General features: G+C 44.8%; 1 protein-coding gene across 4 annotated transcripts in view; it reads right to left on the bottom strand.

Annotated features, from left to right (window-relative positions):
• LOC139228201 (synaptonemal complex protein 1-like) overlaps positions 1-23,897 on the bottom strand; it is a 395,567-nt gene that overhangs the window by 304,897 nt on the left and 66,773 nt on the right. For all 4 annotated transcript variants that reach the window (XM_070859384.1, XM_070859385.1, XM_070859381.1 and 1 more), the window contains one exon: positions 21,957-22,060. In XM_070859384.1, the coding sequence (XP_070715485.1) occupies positions 21,957-22,060 (104 nt within the window). The remainder of the gene's footprint in view (positions 1-21,956; positions 22,061-23,897) is intronic.

The following is a 23,897-nucleotide window of genomic DNA, read 5'->3' on the forward strand; positions in this document are numbered from 1 at the left end:
ATGTCGCATGCATCCTACTTACACTGCATCTGCCAACCCTCAGTCACAGTTATAAGCTTTAGTGTATGCATGCAGTCACTAGATGTCATTCCCAACATGCTAATGAGCTGAGTGAGTCGGTTATGTCACATACCACGTTCCCGTCCAAGTCAGGACCATCCTGACTTGTACATATACTAATAGACCTTCATTGTTGTTGTCAATATCCTGGGATTCCATACCTAACACTATTGTGGATGCACCACTATTGCAAGGAATGCACCAGTTACTATGGGCTAGAACCTCCACTTTTTTTGCCTGTTTAACGCCCACTTTACCGCTGAAATGACGTATAAAGCCTATATATCGCCCATTTTGGCATAAAATGGAAACTGGCAGGCATTTTTCGGAAACTTATCGGCGAGCGTTACTTTCCCCATGTACTTAACGCCAAAAAAATGTATTACCGCACACCCACTTTTTTGGGATGGAATCAGCAGTATGGGCGACTCAACACTCATAATATCGCCCAGCGTTACTTTCCACACGGAATTAATGCTGAGGTTCAATATTAACTCCCGGCGACTGTTTTTTGTCGTAAAGAGCATATTTACCCAAACTAGCGGCCATGGAAATCGCTCATCGGCAATTTCACCACCTCACACACATTTCGCCCACAATATCGCTCGCTCAAAAAACCGCCCACACAAAGTAGAACTAACCGGGATGAATCACAGCGTTATGGACGCCATGTTGTAGATCACATGTTGCGTCCTTTAAAAGGCTGCTGTGCTTCAACCTCGGTGGAGTTCGGATGTACTCTGCAGGTCATTGGAGTTGATGTGAACATCTCTAAAAACATCTTGACCACACTGTGACCGATTGAAATTGAAGAGGTGTGTTCGTCGGGACATTCCTTGTTTGTATGCAATCGGTGGAAAATGGGGCCTGTTCTTTCTCACCCTCACTTGGTGACCAAATACATGCAGCAGACTCGACAATGCCAAAGGAACGCTGCACTGCATTATGTGTCCAATGAACGAAGTGGCAGACAGATGAGGAGGACCAGATATTATACCCCCCGCAAGTACAAGGAGAAGCATTCTTACCTCGACTTGCCCGACACTACCTACCTTCGGAGACTGCGCTTCCACAAAGAGGTTATCACTGAGGTGTGCCAGCTGATAAGGGCAGATCTGCAGCCTGTCAGCACCATCAGAATTGCACTGTGCGTCGAGATCAAAGTCACCGTGGCACTGTCGTTCTATGCCTCGGATTCTTTTCAGGCCACAGCTGGCAACATTTGTTCGACAGGTCACTGAAGCGCTGTACGCACGGAGAAAGGACTTGATCAGCTTCCCTATGATGAGAGGCACAGAGTGAGAGGGCTCTGGGTTTCTCCAGAATTGCAAACTTCCCCAAGGTGCAGGGAGCAATAGACTGTATGCACATCGCAATGCGGTCACCTTTTCATGATGCTGAGGTTTTCAGGAACCGCAAGGGATTCCATTCCCTGAATGTCCAGCTAGTTGTTGACCACCAGCAAATTATACTGGCTGTGTATACTCAATTCCAGGCAGCATCCATGATGCTTACATCCTGCGTGAGAGCACTGTATCTGACTTGTTTAACAATCAGCCACAAGGTCAATGCTGGATGCTTGGGGACAATGGATATGGCCTCGCCACCTGAGGCTGATGACCCTCCTGTGTGACACCCACACCAGGGCCGAGAGGCGATACAATGAGAACCACAGGGCAACTCGCAATATCGGTGAGATAACCATTGGAGTACTGAAGCAGTGCTTCAGATGCCTGGACCACTCAGGAGCCGAGCTCCAATATCACCCTGAGCAGATAGCTCAATTAGTGGTGGTCTGCTCCATGCTACTCAACTTGGCTATCAGGAGGGGAGAAGAATTGTCTGATGAGTCCGACAGTCCACCTCACCAGAGAGAGGAAGAGGAGGACAAGGAGATGGATGCTGACATCGGGCCAGACAATCAGGCTGACACTGAAGCCATGCCCCTCCCCACTGCCACCGCCCTGTAGACCGCATGAAAGGGCCCATGGTGGCATGATAGCTGCAAGAGTTTTACATCAGGAGCTGATCAATGATCGCTTTGCCTGAAAGAACATTGATGTTATTTACAAGGCTGACACACTGCTGGGTGTGCAGGTCATACATCAATGGTGGGCATCACCTTGGTGACAGTTAAACAAGTTGATTGAAGTTAAGTGTGATTATACTCTTGGATGTTAAGGAATCACCAGCGTGTAATGGTACAGCATTTAAACCGAACATTAGTCTGAAATCATCAGTATTTCTGTACAAACCAACCCTTCCCCCCACACCCCCGCTTCTCCTCCCCACCTCTACCCCTTCCTCTAACCCTCCTGATTCCAAGCCACCTGGCCGAGGAGGTCCTCAGGCGATGCATCATTGGGCGGTGGGGCGACAGCCGAAGCGCTGCTTGGATGGATACGGAAGAGGACGGTCCTGAGGTGGGAGCGTGCTCTGAGCCATAAGCAACATGTTGCTGCTGGCTCTCATGTATGGTTGGCAATGGGGATGCGTCACCTTGGGGTGCAATGCAGCGCTTCAGGACCATTGTGAGCCCTCTGCCACCAATGTTCCTGGCTACCAGCTCCAGGGCCTCCTCCATCTTATATGTTATTTATTGGACAAAAACTCAGTGCCAACTATGTTCTTGGTGCTTTGTGGGCTTTTTGCTGCTGGTGAATCTCCGTCGTTCCTCCCACACAAGCAGCCAAACAAGCACACACCACAGCCACACATGCCTTCAGTGCCTCTGAGCTTTCTCTCTCTCTCTGTCTCTTCTGCGCATGTCATGGTGACCCTTGACCTCCAGAATCGCGGGAATGGAGCGTTACCATGCCATTGCTAAAGACGGCCACCCTTTACGGCAGATGGTCAGAAAAATTTAACGCTACTGCCCATTTGATATTGCTCGCGGTAACGCCCATTTTCAAAAATGTAAACTAGGTGTTTTGAGAATGGGCGAGAAGCATGCGACCTGAAAACCCTTTTTTAATGCCCATGCCGGAAATAACACCCATTTTTGGGCGCCAAGCTCAAAAGTGCAGGTTTTAGCCCATAGAAACATAGGAACAGAGTAGGCCATTCAACCCCTCGAGCCTGTTCCGCCATTCAGTTAGATCATGGTTGATCAATATTTTAACTCTATCGACCTTGGTTCCGTAGCCTTTAATACACTTACCTAACAAAAATGTACCAATCTCAGTTTTGTATTCCAACCCTATTGAGATATAGGCCAACACTCCATTTGCCTTTTTCATTACTGTTTTGTATCTGAAGGGTCATCATAACATTCTCATGGCAACTAGAGATGGGCAACAAAGCTGCCTTGCCAATGTCAACCCCATCCTGATAGCGTAGAGTCCCCACCCCCTCTGACATGGCTAGCCTTGTATGGGACAGGCAGAGACTCCGCTACTTGCAAGACCAAGTGAAAGTTCCCAAATAAGGTAATGAATGATGTTTCTAGGTCCTGATCTTTTTCTGATCTGTTCCTTCAAGCAGTGGGAATCCAGCAGAATAGTTGTTAAATTTGTCTCCAAGTATTTGTTGACCCATCTGTTGGCTGCAAAGCTATATTTTGGTACATTGCAGAGAGAAGACGACAGTGGTATCAACTCTTTTTCCTCTTTCAGTCAGTTATTTATGGATGGTTCAATTAATGCAAGTTATTCAGTTTTGCTAAATCATTCACCTTTGCCAAAATAGAGCATTAATACTGCCCCAAACTATCCTACTCCTGCATGCAGCAATCTTCATGTCTAGTTCAATGACTATAAGAAATGCAAAATATATTGGGAGTTGGATGTTGTGCATAATCATGATTCTGCCTGACTCCAAAGTTGTTTAATCAAATATGCAGGCCACTCAGGGTTGTGACACAAGGATCTAACACACTACTCCAAAAAGGAGGGACACAACTCTGAACTATTTAAGAAAGGATGGCACTTCAATTTTTTGTGGAAAGGGTTTGCAATTTTAATTTTTTATGAAGAAGGGAAGAACTAAAATTAAGAACTAGAGGCTCATGGCACTTTTAAATGTAGATTATAAAATGTTGGCCAAAGCTTTGTTTTCTTGAATGCAAACTGTGATAGAACAAATCATTGACACAGGGCAGATGTATGGAATATTCAGTTACTAAATGGGAGAAAATTTGATTCTATTGAGAAATTGTTTAACATTGCTAATAGAAGGGGAACTTTCCTTTGTGTGATTAACTTAGACAAATAAAAGGCAGATAGAATAAGTTAGGAATAAATGCTCACGGTTTTAAGGAATCCAGGGCAGACTTTCCTGTTATTGCATTTAGCTTAAAGGATCACCTGATTGCAGCGCAAAGTGGAACATTCCCAATTATTAATGGAGCCCATTCAATTTCCCATCCATGAATGAATGGAAAATTGGGTAGCTGTTACCATATGTGATCCCCCGTGTCTGATTTTATTCTATGCGCTGCAGTCAGGCAATCTTTGTAGAAAGTACAATCCCATCAAATTTTAGCAATAGGTTGATATCATAAAGGTAAATGTTGTACACAGATTTAGTAACTAGGGTAATTGTTAGACATTTTCCCAAATAGTTCTCAGTTAAAATAGGGGTCTGTCTCTGATATCTACATTATGGGCTGAAATGACACTCTTGCTCCTCCTCCCTCCTCCTTGCCCCTTGTTCCTCTCTCTTCCATCCTCCAATTGTCCCCTCTAAAGCCACAACCTAAAAACTGTACTTAGTACTGGCTTCCCATGTGCAATGCCACATGAGATCAAGAATCATAGAAGTTTGCAGCAAGGGAGGAGGCCATTTCGGCCCATCGTGTCCATGCCAGCCAACAAGAGGCTATCCAGCCTAATCCCACTTTCCAGCTCTAGGTCCGTAACCCTGCAGGTTATGGAACTTCAAGTGCACATCCATGTACTTTTTAAATGTGGTGAGGGTTTCAGCCTCTACCATCCTTTCAGGCAGTGAATTCCAGACCCCTATAACCCTCTGCATGAAGAAATTTCCCTTCAAATTCCCTCTAAACCTTCTACCAATTACTTTAAATTTATGTTCCCTGGTTGTTGATCCCTCTGCTAAGGGAAATAGGCCCTTTCTATCCACTATATCAAGGCCCCTCATAATTTTATACACCTCAATGAGGAGTCCCCTCAGCCTCCTCTGTTCCAAGGAAAAAAAACCCAGCCTATCCAATCTGTCCTCATAGCTAAGATTCTCCACTCCTGTTAACATCCTCGTAAATCTCCTCTGTACCCTCTTCAGTGCAATCACTTCCTTCCTGTAATGCAGTGACCAGAACTGCATGCAGTACTCCAGCTGTGGCCGAACCAGTGTTTATACAGTTCAAGCATAACCTCCCTGCTCTGATATTCTATGCCTCAGCTAGTAAAGGCAAGCAATCCGTATGCCTTATTCACCACCTTATCTACGTGGCCTGTTACCTTTAGGGATCTGTGGACATGCGCTCCCAGGTCCCTTTTCTGTACACTTCTCAGTGTCCTACCATTTAATGTGTATTCCCTTTCCTTGTCAGGCTTCCCTAAATGCATTACCTCACACTTCTCCGGATTAAACGCCATTTGCCACTGTTCTGCCCACCTGAGCAATTGACTGATATCTTCCTGCAGTCCACAGCTTTCTTCTTCATCATCAACCACAAAGCCGATTTTAGTATCATCTGCAAACTTCTTAATCATACCCCCTATATTCAAATCTCACGACTTGGATGTCGTCGTGGAGCAAGCGGAGGATGGCGACAAACTTTTGGGGGCAGCCAAAGCAGAGGAGGGTGCTCCATAGTCCCTCGTGGTTAACATTGTCAAAGGCCTTTGTAAGGTCAAAGAAGGCCACGTACAAGGGTTGGTGCTGTTCCCTGCATTGTTCTTGCAGTTGTTGCGCCGTAAAGATCATGTCCGTTGTATCACGTAAGCAGACGGAATCCGCACTGTGACTCCGGGAGGAGCTCCTCAGCCACAGGGAGAAGATGGTTGAGGAAGATTCTCGCGATGACTTCCCCAGTGGCTAACAACAGGGAGATTCCTCTGTGGTTGCCGCAGTCGGACTTGTTCCCTTTTTTAAAGATGGACATGATTACTGCACCTCAGATCTCCCAGCATGCTCTCCTCCTTCCAGATGAGATGATCCTGACCAACAGATCCACCACAGACCCAATCCACACCCAGTCCTGGGTCAAGCAGGGCTGCGTCATCGCGCCAACACTCTTCTCGATCTTCCTCGCTGCAATGCTCCACCTCACACGCAACATGCTCCCCGCTGGAGTGGAGCTAAACTATAGAACCAGTGGAAACCTGTTCAACCTTCGTCGCCTCCAGGCCAGATCCAAGACCGTCCCATCCTCTGTCGTCGAGCTACAGGATGCAGATGACGCTTGTGTCTGGGCACATTTAGAGGCTGAACTACAAGTCATCATCAACATCTTCACTGAGGCATACAAAAGCATGTGCCTTACGTTAAACAAATATGGCAGGGGGATGGGAACCAATGCAGGGAGACAGAGGGAAACAAAAAGGAGGCAAAAGCAAAAGACAGAAAGGAGATGATGAGGAAAAGTGGAGGGCAGAGAAACCCAAGGCAAAGAACAAAAAGGGCCATTGTACAGCAAAATTCTAAAAGGACAAAGTGTGTTAAAAAAACAAGCCTGAAGGCTTTGTGTCTTAATGCAAGGAGTATCCGCAATAAGGTGGATGAATTAACTGTGCAAATAGATGTTAACAAATATGATATGATTGGGATTACGGAGACGTGGCTCCAGGATGATCAGGGCTGGGAACTCAACATCCAGGGTTATTCAATATTCAGGAAGGATAGAATAAAAGGAAAAGGAGGTAGGGTAGCATTGCTGGTTAAGGAGGAGATTAAGGCAATAGTTAGGAAGGACATTAGCTTGGATGATGTGGAATCTATATGGGTAGAGCTGCAGAACACCAAAGGGCAAAATGGGAGTTGTGTACAGACCTCCAAACAGTAGTAGTGATGTTGGGGAGGGCATCAAACAGGAAATTAGGGGTGCATGCAATAAAGGTGCAGCAGTTATAATGGGTGACTTTAATATGCACATAGATTGGGCTAACCAAACTGGAAGCAATACGGTGGAGGAGGATTTCCTGGAGTGCATAAGGGATGGTTTTTTAGACCAATATGTAGAGGAACCAACTAGGAGGGAGGCCATCTTAGACTGGGTGTTGTGTAATAAGAGGATTAATTAGCAATCTCGTTGTGCGAGGCTCCTTGGGGGAAGAGTGACCATAATATGGTGGAATTCTGCATTGGGATGGAGAATGAAACAGTTAATTCAGAGACCATGGTCCAGAACTTAAAGAAGGCTAACTTTGAAGGTATGAGGCGTGAATTGGCTAGGATAGATTGGCGAATGATACTTAAGGGATTGACTGTGGATGGGCAATGGCAGACATTTAGAGACGGCATGGATGAACTACAACAATTGTACATTCCTGTCTGGCGTAAAAATAAAAAAGGGGAGGTGGCTCAACCGTGGCTATCAAGGGAAATCAGGGATAGTATTAAAGCCAAGGAACTGGCATACAAATTGGCCAGAAATAGCAGTGAACCCAGGGACTGGGAGAAATTTAGAACTCAGCAGAGGAGGACAAAGGGTTTGATTAGGGCAGGGAAAAGAGAGTACGAGAAGAAGCTTGCAGGGAACATTAAGACGGATTGCAAAAGTTTCGATAGATATGTAAAGAGAAAAAGGTTAGTAAAGACAAACGTAGGTCCCCTGCAGTCAGAATCAGGGGAAGTCATAACAGGGAACAAAGAAATGGCGGACCAATTGAACAATTACTTTGGTTTGGTATTCACTAAGGAGGACACAAACAACCTTCCGGATATAAAAGGGGTCAGAGGGTCTAGTAAGGAGGAGGAACTGAGGGAAATCCTTATTAGTCGGGAAATTGTGTTGGGGAAATTGATGGGATTGAAGGCCGATAAATCCCCAGGGCCTGATGGACTGCATCCCAGAGTACTTAAGGAGGTGGCCTTGGAAATAGTGGATGCATTGACAGTCATTTTCCAACATTCCATTGACTGGATCAGTTCCTATGGAGTGGAGGGTAGCCAATGTAACCCCACTTTTTAAAAAAAGGAGGGAGAGAGATAACAGGAAATTATAGACCGGTCAGCCTGACATCCGTAGTGGGTAAAATGATGGAATCAATTATTAAGGATGTCATAGCAGTGCATTTGGAAAAAGGTGACATGATAGGTCCAAGTCAGCATGGATTTGTGAAAGGGAAATCATGCTTGACAAATCTTCTGGAATTTTATCTGAATGGTGACAGATTAGGAAAAGGGGAGGTGCAAAGAGACCTGGGTGTCATGGTACATCAGTCATTGAAGGTTGGCATGCAGATGCAGCAGGCGGTTAAGAAAGCAAATGGCATGTTGGCCTTCATAGCAAGGGGATTTGAGTACAGGGGCAGGGAGGTGTTGCTACAGTTGTACAGGGCATTGGTGAGGCCACACCTGGAATATTGTGTACAGTTTTGGTCTCCTAACCTGAGGAAGGACATTCTTGCTATTGAGGGAGTGCAGCAAAGGTTCACCAGACTGATTCCCGGGATGGCAGGACTGACCTATCAAGAAAGACTGGATCAACTGGGCTTGTATTCACTGGAGTTCAGAAGAATGAGAGGGGACCTCATAGAAACGTTTAAAATTCTGACGGGGTTAGACAGGTTAGATGCAGGAAGAATGTTCCCAATGTTGGGGAAGTCCAGAACCAGGGGACACAGTCTAAGGATAAGGGGTAAGTCATTTAGGACCAAGATGAGGAGGAACTTCTTCACCCAGAGAGTGGTGACTGTGGTGGAATTCTCTACTTCACCCAGAGAGTGGTGACTGTGGTGGAATTCTCTACCACAGAAAGTTGTTGAGGCCAATTCACTAAATATATTCAAAAAGGAGTTAGATGAAGTCCTTACTACTCAGTGGATGAAGGGGTATGGTGAGAAAGCAGGAATGGGGTACTGAAGTTGCATGTTCAGCCATGAACTCATTGGATGTCAGTGCAGGCTAGAAGGGCCGAATGGCCTACGACAAAGCCTCCTCCTCCTCCTCCTCCGACACAGAGTATTCATTAAGAACCATACCCACATCTGCCACCTCCACACACAGATTACCCTCATAGTCTCTAATAGGCCCTACCCTTTCCTCTTGCTCTTATGGGTTGGCCTTGGGTCTCTCTCTCTCTCTTGTCCTAATATCCCTTTTAATTTCACCCTTGGACTTTCTGTACTCTAGAGATTCTGCAGTATTTCACCCTCGGTATCTGTCAGAAGCTTCCCTTTTTTCTTTATCCTACCCTGTATATCCCAAGACATCCAGGGGGCTCTAGATTTGTTAATCCTACCCTTTTTCTTTAAGGGAACATATTTGGCCTGAACCCTCCAGGTCTCCTCCTTGAATGCCTCCCACTGCTCTGACAGTGATTTACCTTCAAGTAGCTGTTTCCAGTCCACTATGGCTAAATCACTTCTCAGCTTAGCAAAGTTGTTTTTTCCCCTATTTAGAACTTTTATTCCTGGTCTATCCTTGTCCTTTTCCATAACTAGCTTAAATCTAACTCAATTATGGTCACTAGCACCTAAATGTTCTCCCACTGATACCCCTTCCACCTGCCCAGCTTCATTCCCTAAAACTAAATCCAGAACCAACCCTCCCTTTTTGCAGTTGCTACATACTGGCTAAAAAAGTTCTCTTGATGCATTTTAGGAATTCCACACCCTCTATATCCTTCACACTAATTTTGTCCCAGTTAATATGAGGATAGTTGAAATCCCCTACTATGGCTGCTCTATAGTTTTTGCACCTCAGAAATTTGCCTACATATTTGTTCTTCTATCTCTCTCTCACTGTTTGGGGGTCTATAGTACACACTCAGCAGTGTGATCACCCCTTTTTTGTCTTTCAATTCAACCCATATGGCTTCATTTGATGATCCCTGCAACATATCACTCCTCATCACAGCTGTATTAGTTTCTTTAATCAATACCATGACCACCCCCCCAACCAATCCCTTTTTACCCCCCTCTCTATCCCATCTGGAAATCCTGTAAACAGGGATATTGAGCTGCCAGACCTGCCCCTCTTTTAGCCATGTCTCTGTAATAGCTATAATATCATACTTCCAAGTGTCTACCTGTGCTCTCAGCTCATCTGCCTTATTCACTATACTCCTTGCATTTACCATTTAGTACAGCCAGACCTCCTGTTGACTACTTTCTAGCTCTTGTTTCCTCTGTCCTTCAAATTAACTTTCTACAATCTTGTTTTCCCATTCCAGCTTTACTTCCCTCCCTACTGAATCTATTCTCAGGTTCCCTTCCCCCACCAAGCTAGTTTACACCCTTCCCAACAGCACTAGCAAACCCCTTCACGAGGATATTGGTCCCAGCTCTGTTGAGGTGCAACCCATCCGGCTTGTACAGGTGCCACCTCCCCCAGAAGTGGTCCCAATACTTCAGGAATCTAAAGCCCTCCCTCCTGCACCATCTCAGCAGCCACCCGTTCATCTGCTCAATCCTCCTATTTCTGTACTCACTAGCTCGTGGCACCAGGAGTAATCCAGAGATTGCTACCTTTGAAGTCCTGCTTTTTAATCTCTCTGCTAGCTCCTTAAACTCTGCCTGCAGGACCTCATCCCTCTTTCTACCTATGTCATTGGTCCCGATATGGACCACAAACTCTGGCTGTTCACCCCCTCCCCACAGAATGCCCTGCAGCCACTCGGTGACATCTTTGACCCTGGCACCAGGGAGGCAACAGACCATCCTGGGGTCACGTCTGCAGCCACAGAAACGCCTGTCTGCTCCCATGACTATTCAATCCCCTACCCCTAATGCTCTTCCATTCTTCTTCCTCCTCCCCGTGCAGCTGAGCCACCTGAGGTGTCATGGACTTGGCTCTGGCTGCACTCCCCAGTGGCACCATTGTCCCCACCGGTACTCAGAAGAGAATACCGGTTGGAGAGCAAGATAGACTCAGGGGACTCCTGTACTATCTGCCTCGTCCTCCTCTTCTGTCTGATGGTCACCCACTTCCTCTCTGCCTGCACACTCTTAAGCTGCGGGGTGACCACCTCTAGAAACATGCTATCCATGTAGCTCTCAGTCTCGCAGTGACTCCAGCCGCCGCTCAAGCTCCGAAACACGGAGCTCGAGTTGGTGCAGCTGGAGACACCTCCTGCACACGTGGTCGTCCAGGCTGCATCCAGGACTTCCCAAATGCCACAGGACTGATCTGCCCTGCTATGCTTCTAGTTAGACTTGGAACTATCAAGCAGAAATAAACTCTAATCCTTAACAAAACACACCCAGCCGCTACTCAGCAAACAGCTAATTTAATGAATTAGGTTTTTTAGATAATAAATTTCACTTATCTATTTAATTGCAGCTCCTAACTTACACCAATGCCCAAGGTTTTTAAAAAAAGAAAGAGAAATACTCACCAATCAACCGGCCAATCTCTTACCTGCTTGACTGTGACGTCACACTCCGATTTTGAATCTTTTTACTATTTGTCTTACTCTTGTTGCTACTGCAAATGGCTCCTTCCGATCTCCAATTCTCCCACTGTGCCGCTGCCTGTTCAAGCCCCATGCCCGGTCAGGTTTCATGATGCTTGCCCCACCCGATCTCAGCTCTTCCCGCTGTGCCACCACCTTTTCAAGCCCCACGCCCGGTCAGGTCTCGTGATGCTTGCTCCTCCTGATTTCCGGCTCTCCCGCTGTGCCATCGCCGTTTGAAGCCCGGCACCTGATCAGGTCTCACGTTGCTTGCTCCTCCCAATTTCCGGCTTTCCTGCTGTGCCGCCGCCTTTTCAAGCCCTGCGCTCAGTCAGGTCTCTTGGTGCTTGCTCCCCCCAAAGTATTTTATTATATTTTTTTAGCCATTTGCTTGTAGCTTTTTACACAACTTTTAATGTTTGACAATAAATATTGATCCGTAATTCTCAAAATGTTTTACATGTGTTCCAGTCTACCAAATATGTCAGTCTCTCAAACTAAGGATACTGATATGTTGTGTCTAAAAAATGTTCTCTTTCACTCTCGTCATTAGATTTTACTTCACTATCTCTCTTCTACCCTCTCTTAGATTTCTCTCTGTCTCCTCCCTCTCCTCTCTTTTTATTTGTAATAGAGCTCCAACTAGTGGAGTATTGATGTAATAACAACTACTGATGTAATAACAATAAAAAGGTCATGTGGCAAGGTCATGTGACACAGTTCTGTTTGGAGCCATCTTGTAAGCATGTGTGCTTGTGCAGTGGTGTTTCAAGATATCATAGATTGGCAATAAGGATGCAATTTTTGGATTCCCCAGCTGATATTTTTGTTGGTGGATAATCCTGCCAACTGATGGAGAGACTTTGAGAGGTTCTTTGTTTTGCAGAACAGCTAATTTTCGGCACACTTGGCTGAACAGTCGACATTGCCAGAGTCCAGATAGCTGTGCCTATGGGAATAATACGGTGCTTGGGTAAGTTTCATCATGACCTTCGGAGCGTATGTGGAACGGTTTGAAATGTTTTTCACCACGAATAATATCGTCAAAGTCCCGGATGATATAAACCGTAATCGGGTGGTTTGACTGAAACAGGCCCCAAGGTGTATGAAACCCTGAAAAATTTGCTTGTTCCTGTCAAGCCAAAGACACACCACTGACAGAGATTCTAAGCAAGTTAGAACGGCACTACAATCCTGAGCCCTCGGAAATTGCTGAAAGTTATTGTCTTGGAACACAAAATCAATTAAATGATGAGCGTATCAGTGAGTGCATTGTAGCTTCAAAAAGCTATGCATTCACTGCCATTTTGGAAACTTTCAGGACCGAGCATTGCATGACCGTTTTGTTTGTGGATTGAAAAATGAAGGAATCAGAAGGAAATGGTTGACAACCCCTAACTTGACTTTTGATTTAGCTTGTCAGACAGCTATGTCAATGGATATGGCCGACTAATACTCCCGAGAATTTTGTACCATTTCCATTCGTCAGACAACCGAGGTGAATCAGCTGCAGGCTAAAAGTAAAAGGCAGTTGGGCCCCAAGGGCTCAGCAACTGGCCAAGGTAACAGTGCATTGAAATTGTGCTATCAGTGCCTTGGACAACACATTGTCTATATGTGAAGGCAGAGTGTTTCTGCTGCAAGAAACCTAGGCATCTTGCGAAGGCATGCTGACTGGAAAGCAAACCGACTTTCAATGCTAGAAGTAGATATCGCCAGACACTACATAGTAATGAAGAGAAGCAACAGGACAAGGAGGTTCTGGAGATACACATCATCAGGAGCACAAAGCTATCTAACAGCAATTCGTGAAGTATCGTCATCCAAGTAGATGTTACAGGAACCAGAATACCCATGGAAATTGACACCAGTGCATCCATGAGCGTAGTACTGGAATCACTATATCTCAACAAGTTGCGTGATGTTTGACTGGAGAAATCTAAGATAGAGCTACGAGGCTACTCAGGAGAGCAAATCCCTGTTGGAGGAAGTATCACCATACCAATGAAATACAAGGATCAGTTTCAGAGTTTGCCTCTCACAGTAGTGGCAGGAGGCAAGCCTGCCTTAATGGGTCGAAATCGGTTGGGATCATTGGAGCTGGATTGGAATGAGATTTTTTGTGTGGAAATTAAATTTGCATTGAAAGATGACATCATCAAGCAATATCCGAAGGTGTTCCCCGAAACAGGCGGTCTGATCACTTCAAGGTGAGTGTCAGAGTGCAGAAGGACGTAATACCAGTTTACTGCAAGCCATGTCCTGTACTATATGCACTCAAGGAGAAAGTTGAGCAAGAACTCAAAAGACTAGAAACTGAAAACTTTATCTCTAAGGTAGATCTAAGGAATTCGTACATCCATTGTTGTTATAACTAAGTCAGATGGTAAGGTAAGGTTCTGTGGTGATTATAAAGTAACCGTAAACCAAATGCAGAGATGGGCTTTGATTTTGTCAGCATATACATATGACATTGAGTACAGATGATCAGCTAATCACAGTAATGCTGATGCTATGTCCAGGCTGCAATCCCCATCACAAGTTACACCCAATAGGGAAGAAGTGTTCTATTTTACATACATTAATGAGCTGCCAGTCACAGCTGAAGAAATTGGTAGGGCAACCAAACGTGACCTAGTCATGTCAAAGCTGGATGGCAAACCAGGTATCCGAGGAAAATATTCATCCGTACTTCGTTCAGTGGATAAAGATTGTATCATGTGGGGAGCAAGCATGGTTATCCCAAATAAGTTCAGGTCCAAATTGAGATCTTCATGACCAGCACCTGGGAATGTGCTTGACCAAGAGTTTTGCACGCAGTTACTTATGGTGGCCAGGTTTAGATAAAGAGATAGAGACATCATCAATCAGTGTACAACATGTCAATTGGTGAGCAAGAAACCACCATCAGTACCATTACAGCCATGGAAATGGCCTCCCAGGGTGTGGCAAAGGTTACATGTAGATTTTGCTGAGGAAAATCATCATTCAAAGTGGGTAGAGGTGTTTCTGATGCGGAATATAAGAACAAGTAAAACACTAGACAATTTGCGAAGATTGTTTTCTTCATACGGCTTCCCAGAAGAAATTGTATCTGATAACGGGCTGCAATTTTGTTCAGAAGAATTTGCACAGTTCATGAGCAGAAATGGAATGAAACATACCAAAGTTCCACCATACCACCCTGCTTCAAATGGTGCAGTAGAGTGCACAGTACAAATTGTAAAACATGTCCTCATCAGACAAATGTTGAATCAAAATCCAAGGAAACGGCAGTTGTCATTGGACCACAAACTGGAAAATTTTCTGATTACTTATCTTCATACTACTACTGGTAGAACACCAGCAGAGTTGTTTCTCAAACGAACCAGGTTCTCGTTGTTAAAGCCAAACTTGGCACAGTCAGCAGAAGAGAAACAATCAAGGCAGAAAGAAAGTCATAATAGAGATAGAGTAAGCGAGCGAAGTATGAAAGTGAATCAGAAGGTTCGAGTGGAGAAGCATCAACATAAATGGTTAAAGTGGTTACCAGGATGAGTAGTGAAGATATGTGGCCCTCAGCATATTTGGTCAAGATAGTTGATCTGAACGAGTTGAAAGTTGGGATGATTCAATTTATTCTGATAAGTTAGATAGTCTTGTTACAAGTAAAGTACCAGTCCGCACGTGTATTAGGTCTGAGGTGGATCCGTTGGTCAGGATCCTGGCTTGCATGTCATCGTGAAGCAGGTGAAAGATCGTGATGAACTTTTGAAGGCAGCTGAATTTGAGGACACTCCATAATCCCTCCTGGTTGACAGTGTCGAAGGCCTTTGTGAGATCAAAGAAGGCCATGTACAGAGTCTGGTGCTGCTCCCTGCATTTTTCTTGAATTTGACAAACGGTGAAGATCATGTCTATTGTGCACTTGAGTGGGCAAAATCCACATTGTGACTCTTGAAGGAGCTCTTCAGCCACTGGGAGAAGGCGATTGAGGAGGATTCTTGCGATGACTGTCCCTGTGGCAGACAGTAGAGAAACTCCTCTGTAATTACTGCCATCGTCTTGGCGCCTTTCTTGAAGATGGTCAGGATTACAGCATCTCTAAGATCCCCTGGCATGGTCTCCTCCTTCCAAATAAGAGAAATGAGTTTCTCCGCCATGCTTTAGTACTTCAGCAGGGATTCCATCTGCTCCTGAGGCCTTGTTGTTCTTCAGTTGTCAGATGGCCTTTTCAATCTCATGTCGGGCTGGGATTGTGCTGAGGTGGTGGCGGGTAGCATGCTGCAAAATGTAGTCGAGGACACTCACGTCGAAGATAGAGTCTCGGTTAAAGAGATCTTCGAAGTGCTCCTTCCAGCCAGCACTGACTGCCTCTGTGTCCTTCATGATTTCCTCTCCATTCTTGGCCCTCAGTGGAGTAGGACCTTGGGTGCTTAGGCCATAAGTGGTCTTGACTGCGCTAAATAATCCACGCACGTTGTAGTTGTCAGCTAGTTGCTGGATCTTCGGAGTCAAGCAAGGCTTTGTCATCACTTCAACGCTCTTCTCGATCTTCCTTGCTTCAATGCTCTCTCTGACCATCAATAAGCTTCCGGTAGGAGTGGAGCTAATCTACAGAAAAACAGTTCAATCTCCGTTGTCTCCAGTCCAGATCCAAGGTCGTCCCATCCTCTGTCATTGAATTACAGTATGCAGACGACGCTTGCGTTTGCGCATACTCGGAGGTTGAACTCCAAACCATCGTCAACACCTTCACCGAAGCATACTAGAGTATGGGCCTTACACTAAACATCCATAAGACTAAAGTTCTCTACCACACAGTACTGACCCCCGATTATCAAGATCCATGACGAGTCCTTGGACAACGTGGACCATTTTCCATACCTTGGGAGCCGACTGTCAAGAAGGGCAGACGTCGATGATGAAGTCCAACACCACCTTCAGTGTGCCAGTGCAGCCTTCGGTTGCCTGAGGAAGAGGGTGTTTGAACACCAGGACCTCAAACCCGGCACCAAGCTCACAGTCTACAGAGCTGCAGTGATAACCACCCTCCGATATACTTCAGAGACATGGACTATGTACAGCAGGCACCCCAAAGCATTGGAAAAGTACAACCAATGCTGCCTCCACAAGATCCTGCAAATCCACTGGCAGGATAGGCGTTCTCTCTCAGGCCAACATCTCCAGCATCGAAGCATTGACCATACTCAATCAGCTCTGATGGATGAGCCACATCGTCTGCATGCCCGATACTAGACTCCCAAAACAAGCACTCTACTCCGGGCTCCGACACGACAAGCAAGCCCCAGGTGGGCAGAGGAAAACGTCAAGGACACCCTCAAAGCCTCCTTGAAAAAGTGCAACATCCCCACCAAAACCTGTGAATCCCTGGCCCAAGACTGCTCAAAATGGAGGAGAAGCATCCTGGAAGACGTCGAACACCTCAAGTCTCTTCGCCGGGAGCACGCGGAAGCCAAACGCAAATAGTGGAAGGAGCACATGACAACCCAAGCACCCCACCCACCCATCTCTCCAACCACCATCTGCCCTACCTGTGACAGAGACTGTAGATCCCGCATTGGACTCATCAGTCACCTGAGAACTCACATTAGTGTGGAAGCAAATCATCACCCGAGGGACTGCCTAAGAGAGAGAGAGTACCAGTAGCAAATCCCACATCAGATGTACTAGAAAAAAGTCCAAGAGACTGTCAGAATTTAAGTCTGAGTCAGTCAGGCAGACAAACAGTCTGAAGGTGTAGATAGTCCAAATGTAGATCAAAGTCAGCCCTTGGAGAAAAACTCTCCTCAGGCATAGCCTAGAATGTGTCTAGATCCTACAACAAGATTGGAAAGTTGTGTTTGAGAACAAAGATATCCTCTTTGAAACAGAGAAACAGTGGGAAATTTTGATTTGTAAATATGGAAAAATAAGTTCATATATTTTGTTACCATGCAAGTTATGTATATATGATTATTTTGTTATGATTAACTTCTTCAATAAGGAGGGAGAAGTGTAATAGAGCTCCACCTAGTGGACTACTGATGTAATAACAACTACTGATGTAATAACAAAAAAAAGTTCATGTGGCAAGGTCACGTGACATAATTCTGTTAGGAGCCATCTTGTAAGGATGTGTGGTGTCTAAAGATATCACACTATTCTCCTTTTGTCCTCTGCTTTTATATTTCACACTCTGCCTCTACTTTGTCTGAGCCAGTTTCCTTTCCTGCTTCATAATCTTTCTAGCTCTCTCTCTCTCCTCCCTTAAGGTTCTCCTTCTCCTGCCACTTACTCACCCTCCTTTTCAGATTATCTTCCCTTCTAGGTTCTCTTTCAGGCTCTTCCCCACCTCCCCCCCTTTTTTGTGGTTTACTCTCTTATCTGGTTTGTTGCTCTGCACCATCCTTTTCAGGTTTTCTTTCTCTTTTTGGTTCACACTCTTTTTCTGTTCCAAAAATCTCTTTGTTTCCTCTCTTTATCACCCTTTTTTGTTTCCACTTTTCCTCTCTACTACCCTTTATGTTTTTCTCACTGCTCTAGGTCTCCTATTCATTTCTGTGTGTAGCGATTACATGGCACAAGTGAAGCAGGCCACCGAAGGAGAGCAGAGCAATGGCGAGAGTGCAGAAAACCGCAAAGACATCAGAAACTTCATGTTCTTTTTACAGATTACATCAGTGACCTGTGTTAAGTAGAGGAACTCGGAACAATCTGACTGACACAACGTGCAACCACCTAGAAAAGAGCCAGACAGTGCCACTCATTGCAGAGTAACTCAAGTTCACCTGGTTATTTTTAATTACTCACTGAGCAGTCACAAATCCATATTATAAAATTACAGGGTAACAAAAGATTTTGCAATAAGATCCCCACTCCTACTGAAGTATTGTGTAAACAGCTCTGGTCACAAAAAGTATATATAACCATTCCGAAGGAGCTATAACACTGGTAATAGAGTGCAAAGGGATGCTAAAATGGGATTTTTTTAATTCATTGGATGTGGGCTGGCAAAGCTAGCATTTATTGTCCTTGAGAAGGTAGCAGTGAGCCACCTTCTTGAATTGCTGTAGTCCATGTGGTGAAGGTACTCTCACAGTGGAGTGACTTTGTCATAGCAGTTTGGTACAACTGAGTGGCTTGCTAGGCCATTTCAGAGGACAGTTAAGAGTCAACCATATTGCTGTGGATCAGGAGTCACATGTAGGCCAGACAAGGTAAGGATGACAGATTTTCTTCCCTAAAGGACATTATGGAACCAGATGGGTTTTTACAACTATCCAGTAATTTCGCAGTCACCATTACTGATACTAGCTTTTATATTCCAGATTTATTTAATTAACTGAATTTAAATTCCCCAGCTTCCATGGTGGGATTTGAACGCATAACTCCAGATAATTAGTCTAGGCCTCGGAATTACTAGTCCAAGTAACATAACCACTATACTACCATTGCTTCCTTTCTTCTGATTTTCTGTAACATCCTGGGTATCGAGAAAAATGGTAGAATAGCCAACAATGGTGATTCTCAATGCTTCATGGAGGGCAGATACATCTCTGGAGAGCTGCATAACTGTAGGACATCAAAAATGCCTGAGGCCAATGACAATGGGCTAATACAGCAAAGAAGCACATGCAAACTCGTATCTGTAGCACCTTGTGAGCTAACGTCTTTGTTACTAGTAACGGGATCTTGGTGCCGGCTGATGCCAAAGAACATTTTCTTTTGCTATTGCACATAGAGAGTGCAATTTGAAGAATGTAAAAACTGAAGATCAAAATGAAGCCATGGTGCATTAGTTATGAGACACACATGATGGGAATTTCGTCAAAGTGATCTCCCAAATAGCTGCTCTAACTTCCACGGAAACCCCCAAAACACCATGTAAACTGGGTTTCTGTCAATATTCCAACTGAAGCTATGATGGTCAATCACGAGAACCCCCCAGGATATTACTGGCAACAGTATTATTTAACAGTAAATGCATTTATTTCATTAACTGTACAAGATTATCATTGGCGACAAGTTTGGCTGCGCAGCGCTCATTTATTAGGCGCTAAATGGCCAACTATGTTTCCAATATGGTGAGCAGGAAGCACACGCACAAATCCATCCACAAGTGCAGTGCCTGCCAAGCTGGTGAAGGTGGATGCACTGGCGTCTGCATCACATGTCAGCAATATGTAAAGGGAGGAATATTTTATTTAAATTAGGGTCCTGTGCTTCTTGTAGGACACGTTTTCAATATTGGAATGTCTCAATGTTTTACCCACTACGTGCTGAAGTGGCACAGCAAGATGTGGTGCTAACCAGCAGGAAGAATCCCTCACCAGTGATATTTAAAGGGAGTACTTACAGGTTAGTTGCTGCTTTGTCATTTCAGGCTGCTAGTTAACTTCTTTTATGTGTTTTTACTCTGGAAAGTTCACTTTGTTGAGAACAAGATTCTACTGGTGTTGTATTGTTGTTGGCTGCCTCACATAGTTTAAATGCAGTCATGGGTGGTCTCATAAGGCTGGCTTCGGGGCTGGAGAATGACGGGGAACTGCAAGGTAGATACCAGAGAGTGGGAAAAACTGCCAGAAGGAGGAGAGGGGCACTGCGCAGGGGGCCATGGTCATAGAGGATCTTAAGGGAGTACTTCTACCGCAACTTTACTCAGGGGCTATGTCTGAGGCATCTTTTCTTCATCAAGGAGACTGTCATTGAGCTACGTCACCTGCTGCAGCCACAACTCTAGCCTCAATCAAGAGCATGGATAACACTGTCTGTGGCTGTCAAGGTGACAGTGGCCCTTAACTTTTATGCCACGGGCTCCTTTCAGGCTGTTGCAGGTGACATCAGTGATATATCCTGGTTTGAAGTACATCAATATATCAGGGAGGTAATCGAGGCTCTCTACGGCAGGAGGAACACCTGCATCTCCTTCCCAATGGACAGAGCAAAGCATAACTAGAGAGCCCTAGGCTTTGCCCACATGATAGCCTTCCCCTGGGTGCATACACATTGCTCCCTATTGCTAGCCTAGCATTTGTATCATTAGTGGTTCCACTCCATCAACGTACAGCCGGTTTACGACCAGAGGCAGTGCATCATGCATATTTGTGGACACTATCCTGGCAGCAGTCATGACTCTTTCATCGGATACAACACCTCCTCTAACCTAGCTTCTAAAGTACCCATGATATTGGTATGTGAGCTAGTGCTTGCAAGGGTCGGATCGAATAATGGTGCATCTTCCGGAATGTTTGCCTCCCCTTCCTCCACTGGCACAGGGGCTTCCACATTCTAGGCACCTGAAATAAAAGAGAGGGACGAGAGTTAACTTGTGATGTGAAGGGAGAGCAGAGAGAGAAGTGGGTGGTGCAAACATCTGCAACTTGTCATGCAGAGTGTGTGAGATGAGGTAGAGGTCTGAAGGGACAAAGAGCATTAAGTATGAAGAAATGCTGCATACGTCTCCTCCAGCATTGCCAGTCGCCACAGCTTCAACTCTAACCCTGTCCATGATAGCCAACATGCTTTCGTCGAGGGTGTGTAGGCAGCTCTTCCTCCGCCGGTGCCAGCCTGCTGTCTTGAGTTATGTGCCACCTTCTCCTGCAAGAAAGAAGGAAATATGTTAGTGAGAGTCTTGTGAGGTGTTTGGAGAATGTGCTTGATATGATAAATAGCTGATAGTCAGTGTATAAGATGTGAGGTGTGTGTTAGTGAGGGTTGCAATAGTTGTGATTGTTGTGAGGAGGAGTAGTGAAGTGCAGTGTAGTGATTGTAAGAGAGTGAAGGGAAGTGGATGAGGAGAGTCTTGTGAGTATTCTGAGTCTTGTGATTAGTGAGACTGTAAATGGGGGTGGTCTAAGCAGAGAGAACCTTACCTTGACAATGCTAGTATGATCATTGCAGCCATGCCCTGGGTGCTATGCTCCTGGCATTAACATGCTCTGCGATCCCTTCCCATTGCTGACATGGTTGTTGATGGAGGACCTCCTGCCCCCTGGGGGTGGGGGGAGGGGGGAGAGGATGTCCCTTTTTCTTTCCACTGGCTACACCAGGGCCTCCAAAGCAGCATCAGAAAACCTTGATGTTCTCTCAGCGCTTGCTTCAGTCACATTGCTGCTTGAAAAAGTCTTTCCCTGGTGTTTGTAGGAATCCTCTTTAAGGGGTGCTGGCTGACCTGAAGTGAGATTGTAGACGCCCAATTTCTGCCTCCCTCCCTTACAGGTGTGCAGCCAATGAGAAGCGCTGGCTGAACCCCTGCGTAATTAAAATCATCAGGCAGCATGAATATTGTAGGGTGCCTGAGTCAATAGTAGCAGGTGCTACTATTGACTCAGGAGTGACCAGATTTCTAGGCCCATAACATCACTTTTCACCTATACTAATTAGCAGTATTTACCTTTCTTCTTCAAGCCCAGTCTTCAAGCTGTTTAGTTTTTCGAAACAATCCCTCTCTTTTGCAAGTGCATTCATTATCTGCCCTTGCATCTCAGAAAGTACGCTCTAATGAGAAAAGATATGAAGAACATCAACAAAATTTAATTATAAACTTTGGTAAGGGTGATGGAATTATTCAACCATTAAGATTCAAATAACAACTACTCCACAGAGTTCAGACTGAGTAGTACTTTGAGAAGATTTAGTTTTCAGATCTGCATTTAGGACTAACCTGGTGCATTACACATTTATCTAGATAAGTCTAAAAATATTTTCTGAAAGCATGAGAGAAAGACAAAATTGAACAAATAAAGAAATGGGTCAGCCATGATGTGAGAGTTAGAAGACGTGACCTAACATTTGGTTAAAAAGGTGGTTTTTGAGAAGGTTTTTAAAGGTGAAGAGAGACGTAGCAAGGGGAGGGATTTAAGGAGGGAATTCCTGAGAGTTGGGCTGAGGCACTGATGTCTGCCACCAGTGTTGGGATGAGAGGAAGGTGGGTTGCACAAAGGGCCAGATACAGGGGACCAAAGAGTGCAAGAGGGGATGTATAATTGGAGGAAGCTTCAGAAATAGGATAGTGTGAGGCAATCAGGGAATTTAAGAAGAGAAAAAGGATTTTTAATTCAGTGTGTTGGGGGAACAAGGAGACAGTGTGAATCAGTGAGGACAAGAATGATGAGTAAACAGGAATTAATGTATGACTAGATATGACCTGTTGGCTTTCAAACAAGTTAAGTGTTTATTGAAAATGGAGGTTAGAAAGGGGGCAAGGAGGATATTGAAGAAATTGAGTCTAGAGGTGAAAAAAGTGTGGATAAGGGTTTCAGCATTAGCAGGAGTGAAATAAAGCTAAAGGCAAATGATGTGACGGAGGTGCAAGTAATTGCACTTGGTGATGGATAAAATGTAGGTTTGAACAATCAGCTCTGGGTTGAACTGTTTTTTATGTACTGGTTCAGTTTGAGCAGGGGGCTGGGAAGTGGAATTTGTGGTGGGGAAACAAAGATGATAACCTCAGTTTTCCTGTCAGACAGTCTAATATCAGAAGTGACAATTGAGTGAACTGGTGGTGGGTTGAGCTGAGTATCATCAGCATACAATCCAAAAGCAACAGTTTTCAAAATGAACAATAAGTTACCCATTGCTCTGGTCAAATAATCATTGACCCACCCAGCTGGCTGTTAATAGTGCAAGATCAAACCTCTAGCCAATTACCTCCTCTTTGTTTAGTAACATGAGCTTCCTAAAATACAAATCCAATAGAAAACAGCAGTCTTGAATTCTGATTCGTACACTCCTTTAGATATTTCTCCAATGGAGCTACGTCATTGATTTTCTGCCCATTGACTGTGAGTTAGTGTTGTGACTGGCTTTTCCTCAAAGGTGGGTTTACTGATGAAAGTGCATCAAGACTGCACATCTTACCCTGTCACGTTTTTCTGGGTAAGCCTAATTGTAATATTGTGGCCGTTATTTGTACTCTCTATTGGGAATTCATCTTTGAAGGGGAAAGAAATCTGCACTGCTGCAGCATTTAAGTGGCTGCAGCAGTGTCAAAGGACAGACACGTCATAAACTGGGTGCTAGAAATGATGATTGGAATGGAATGACACTTGGACCCCCGAAATCATAAGAAACCATCTTGTCACAATAACATAAAATGTTTGCGATTGTACCTAACGATCCGAACTCTGTATTAACACTCAAATCACCATTGTTGAGACTAGTTCCAGACTGTAAGCTTATTGTCTAGAATAAATGTTGAAACTAGAACTAAAAATATCAACACAGGCAACACAGGCAAAATCCAATTTGCACAGTTTGGTTAACACATGTATACAGTTTAGATTGCACCAGTGCTGTATCACCATTGCCTCAATGCAGAGGGATAGTATTTGAG

This window comes from Pristiophorus japonicus, chromosome 17 (genome assembly GCF_044704955.1).
Source record: "Pristiophorus japonicus isolate sPriJap1 chromosome 17, sPriJap1.hap1, whole genome shotgun sequence".
Taxonomy (NCBI): Eukaryota; Metazoa; Chordata; class Chondrichthyes; family Pristiophoridae; genus Pristiophorus; species Pristiophorus japonicus.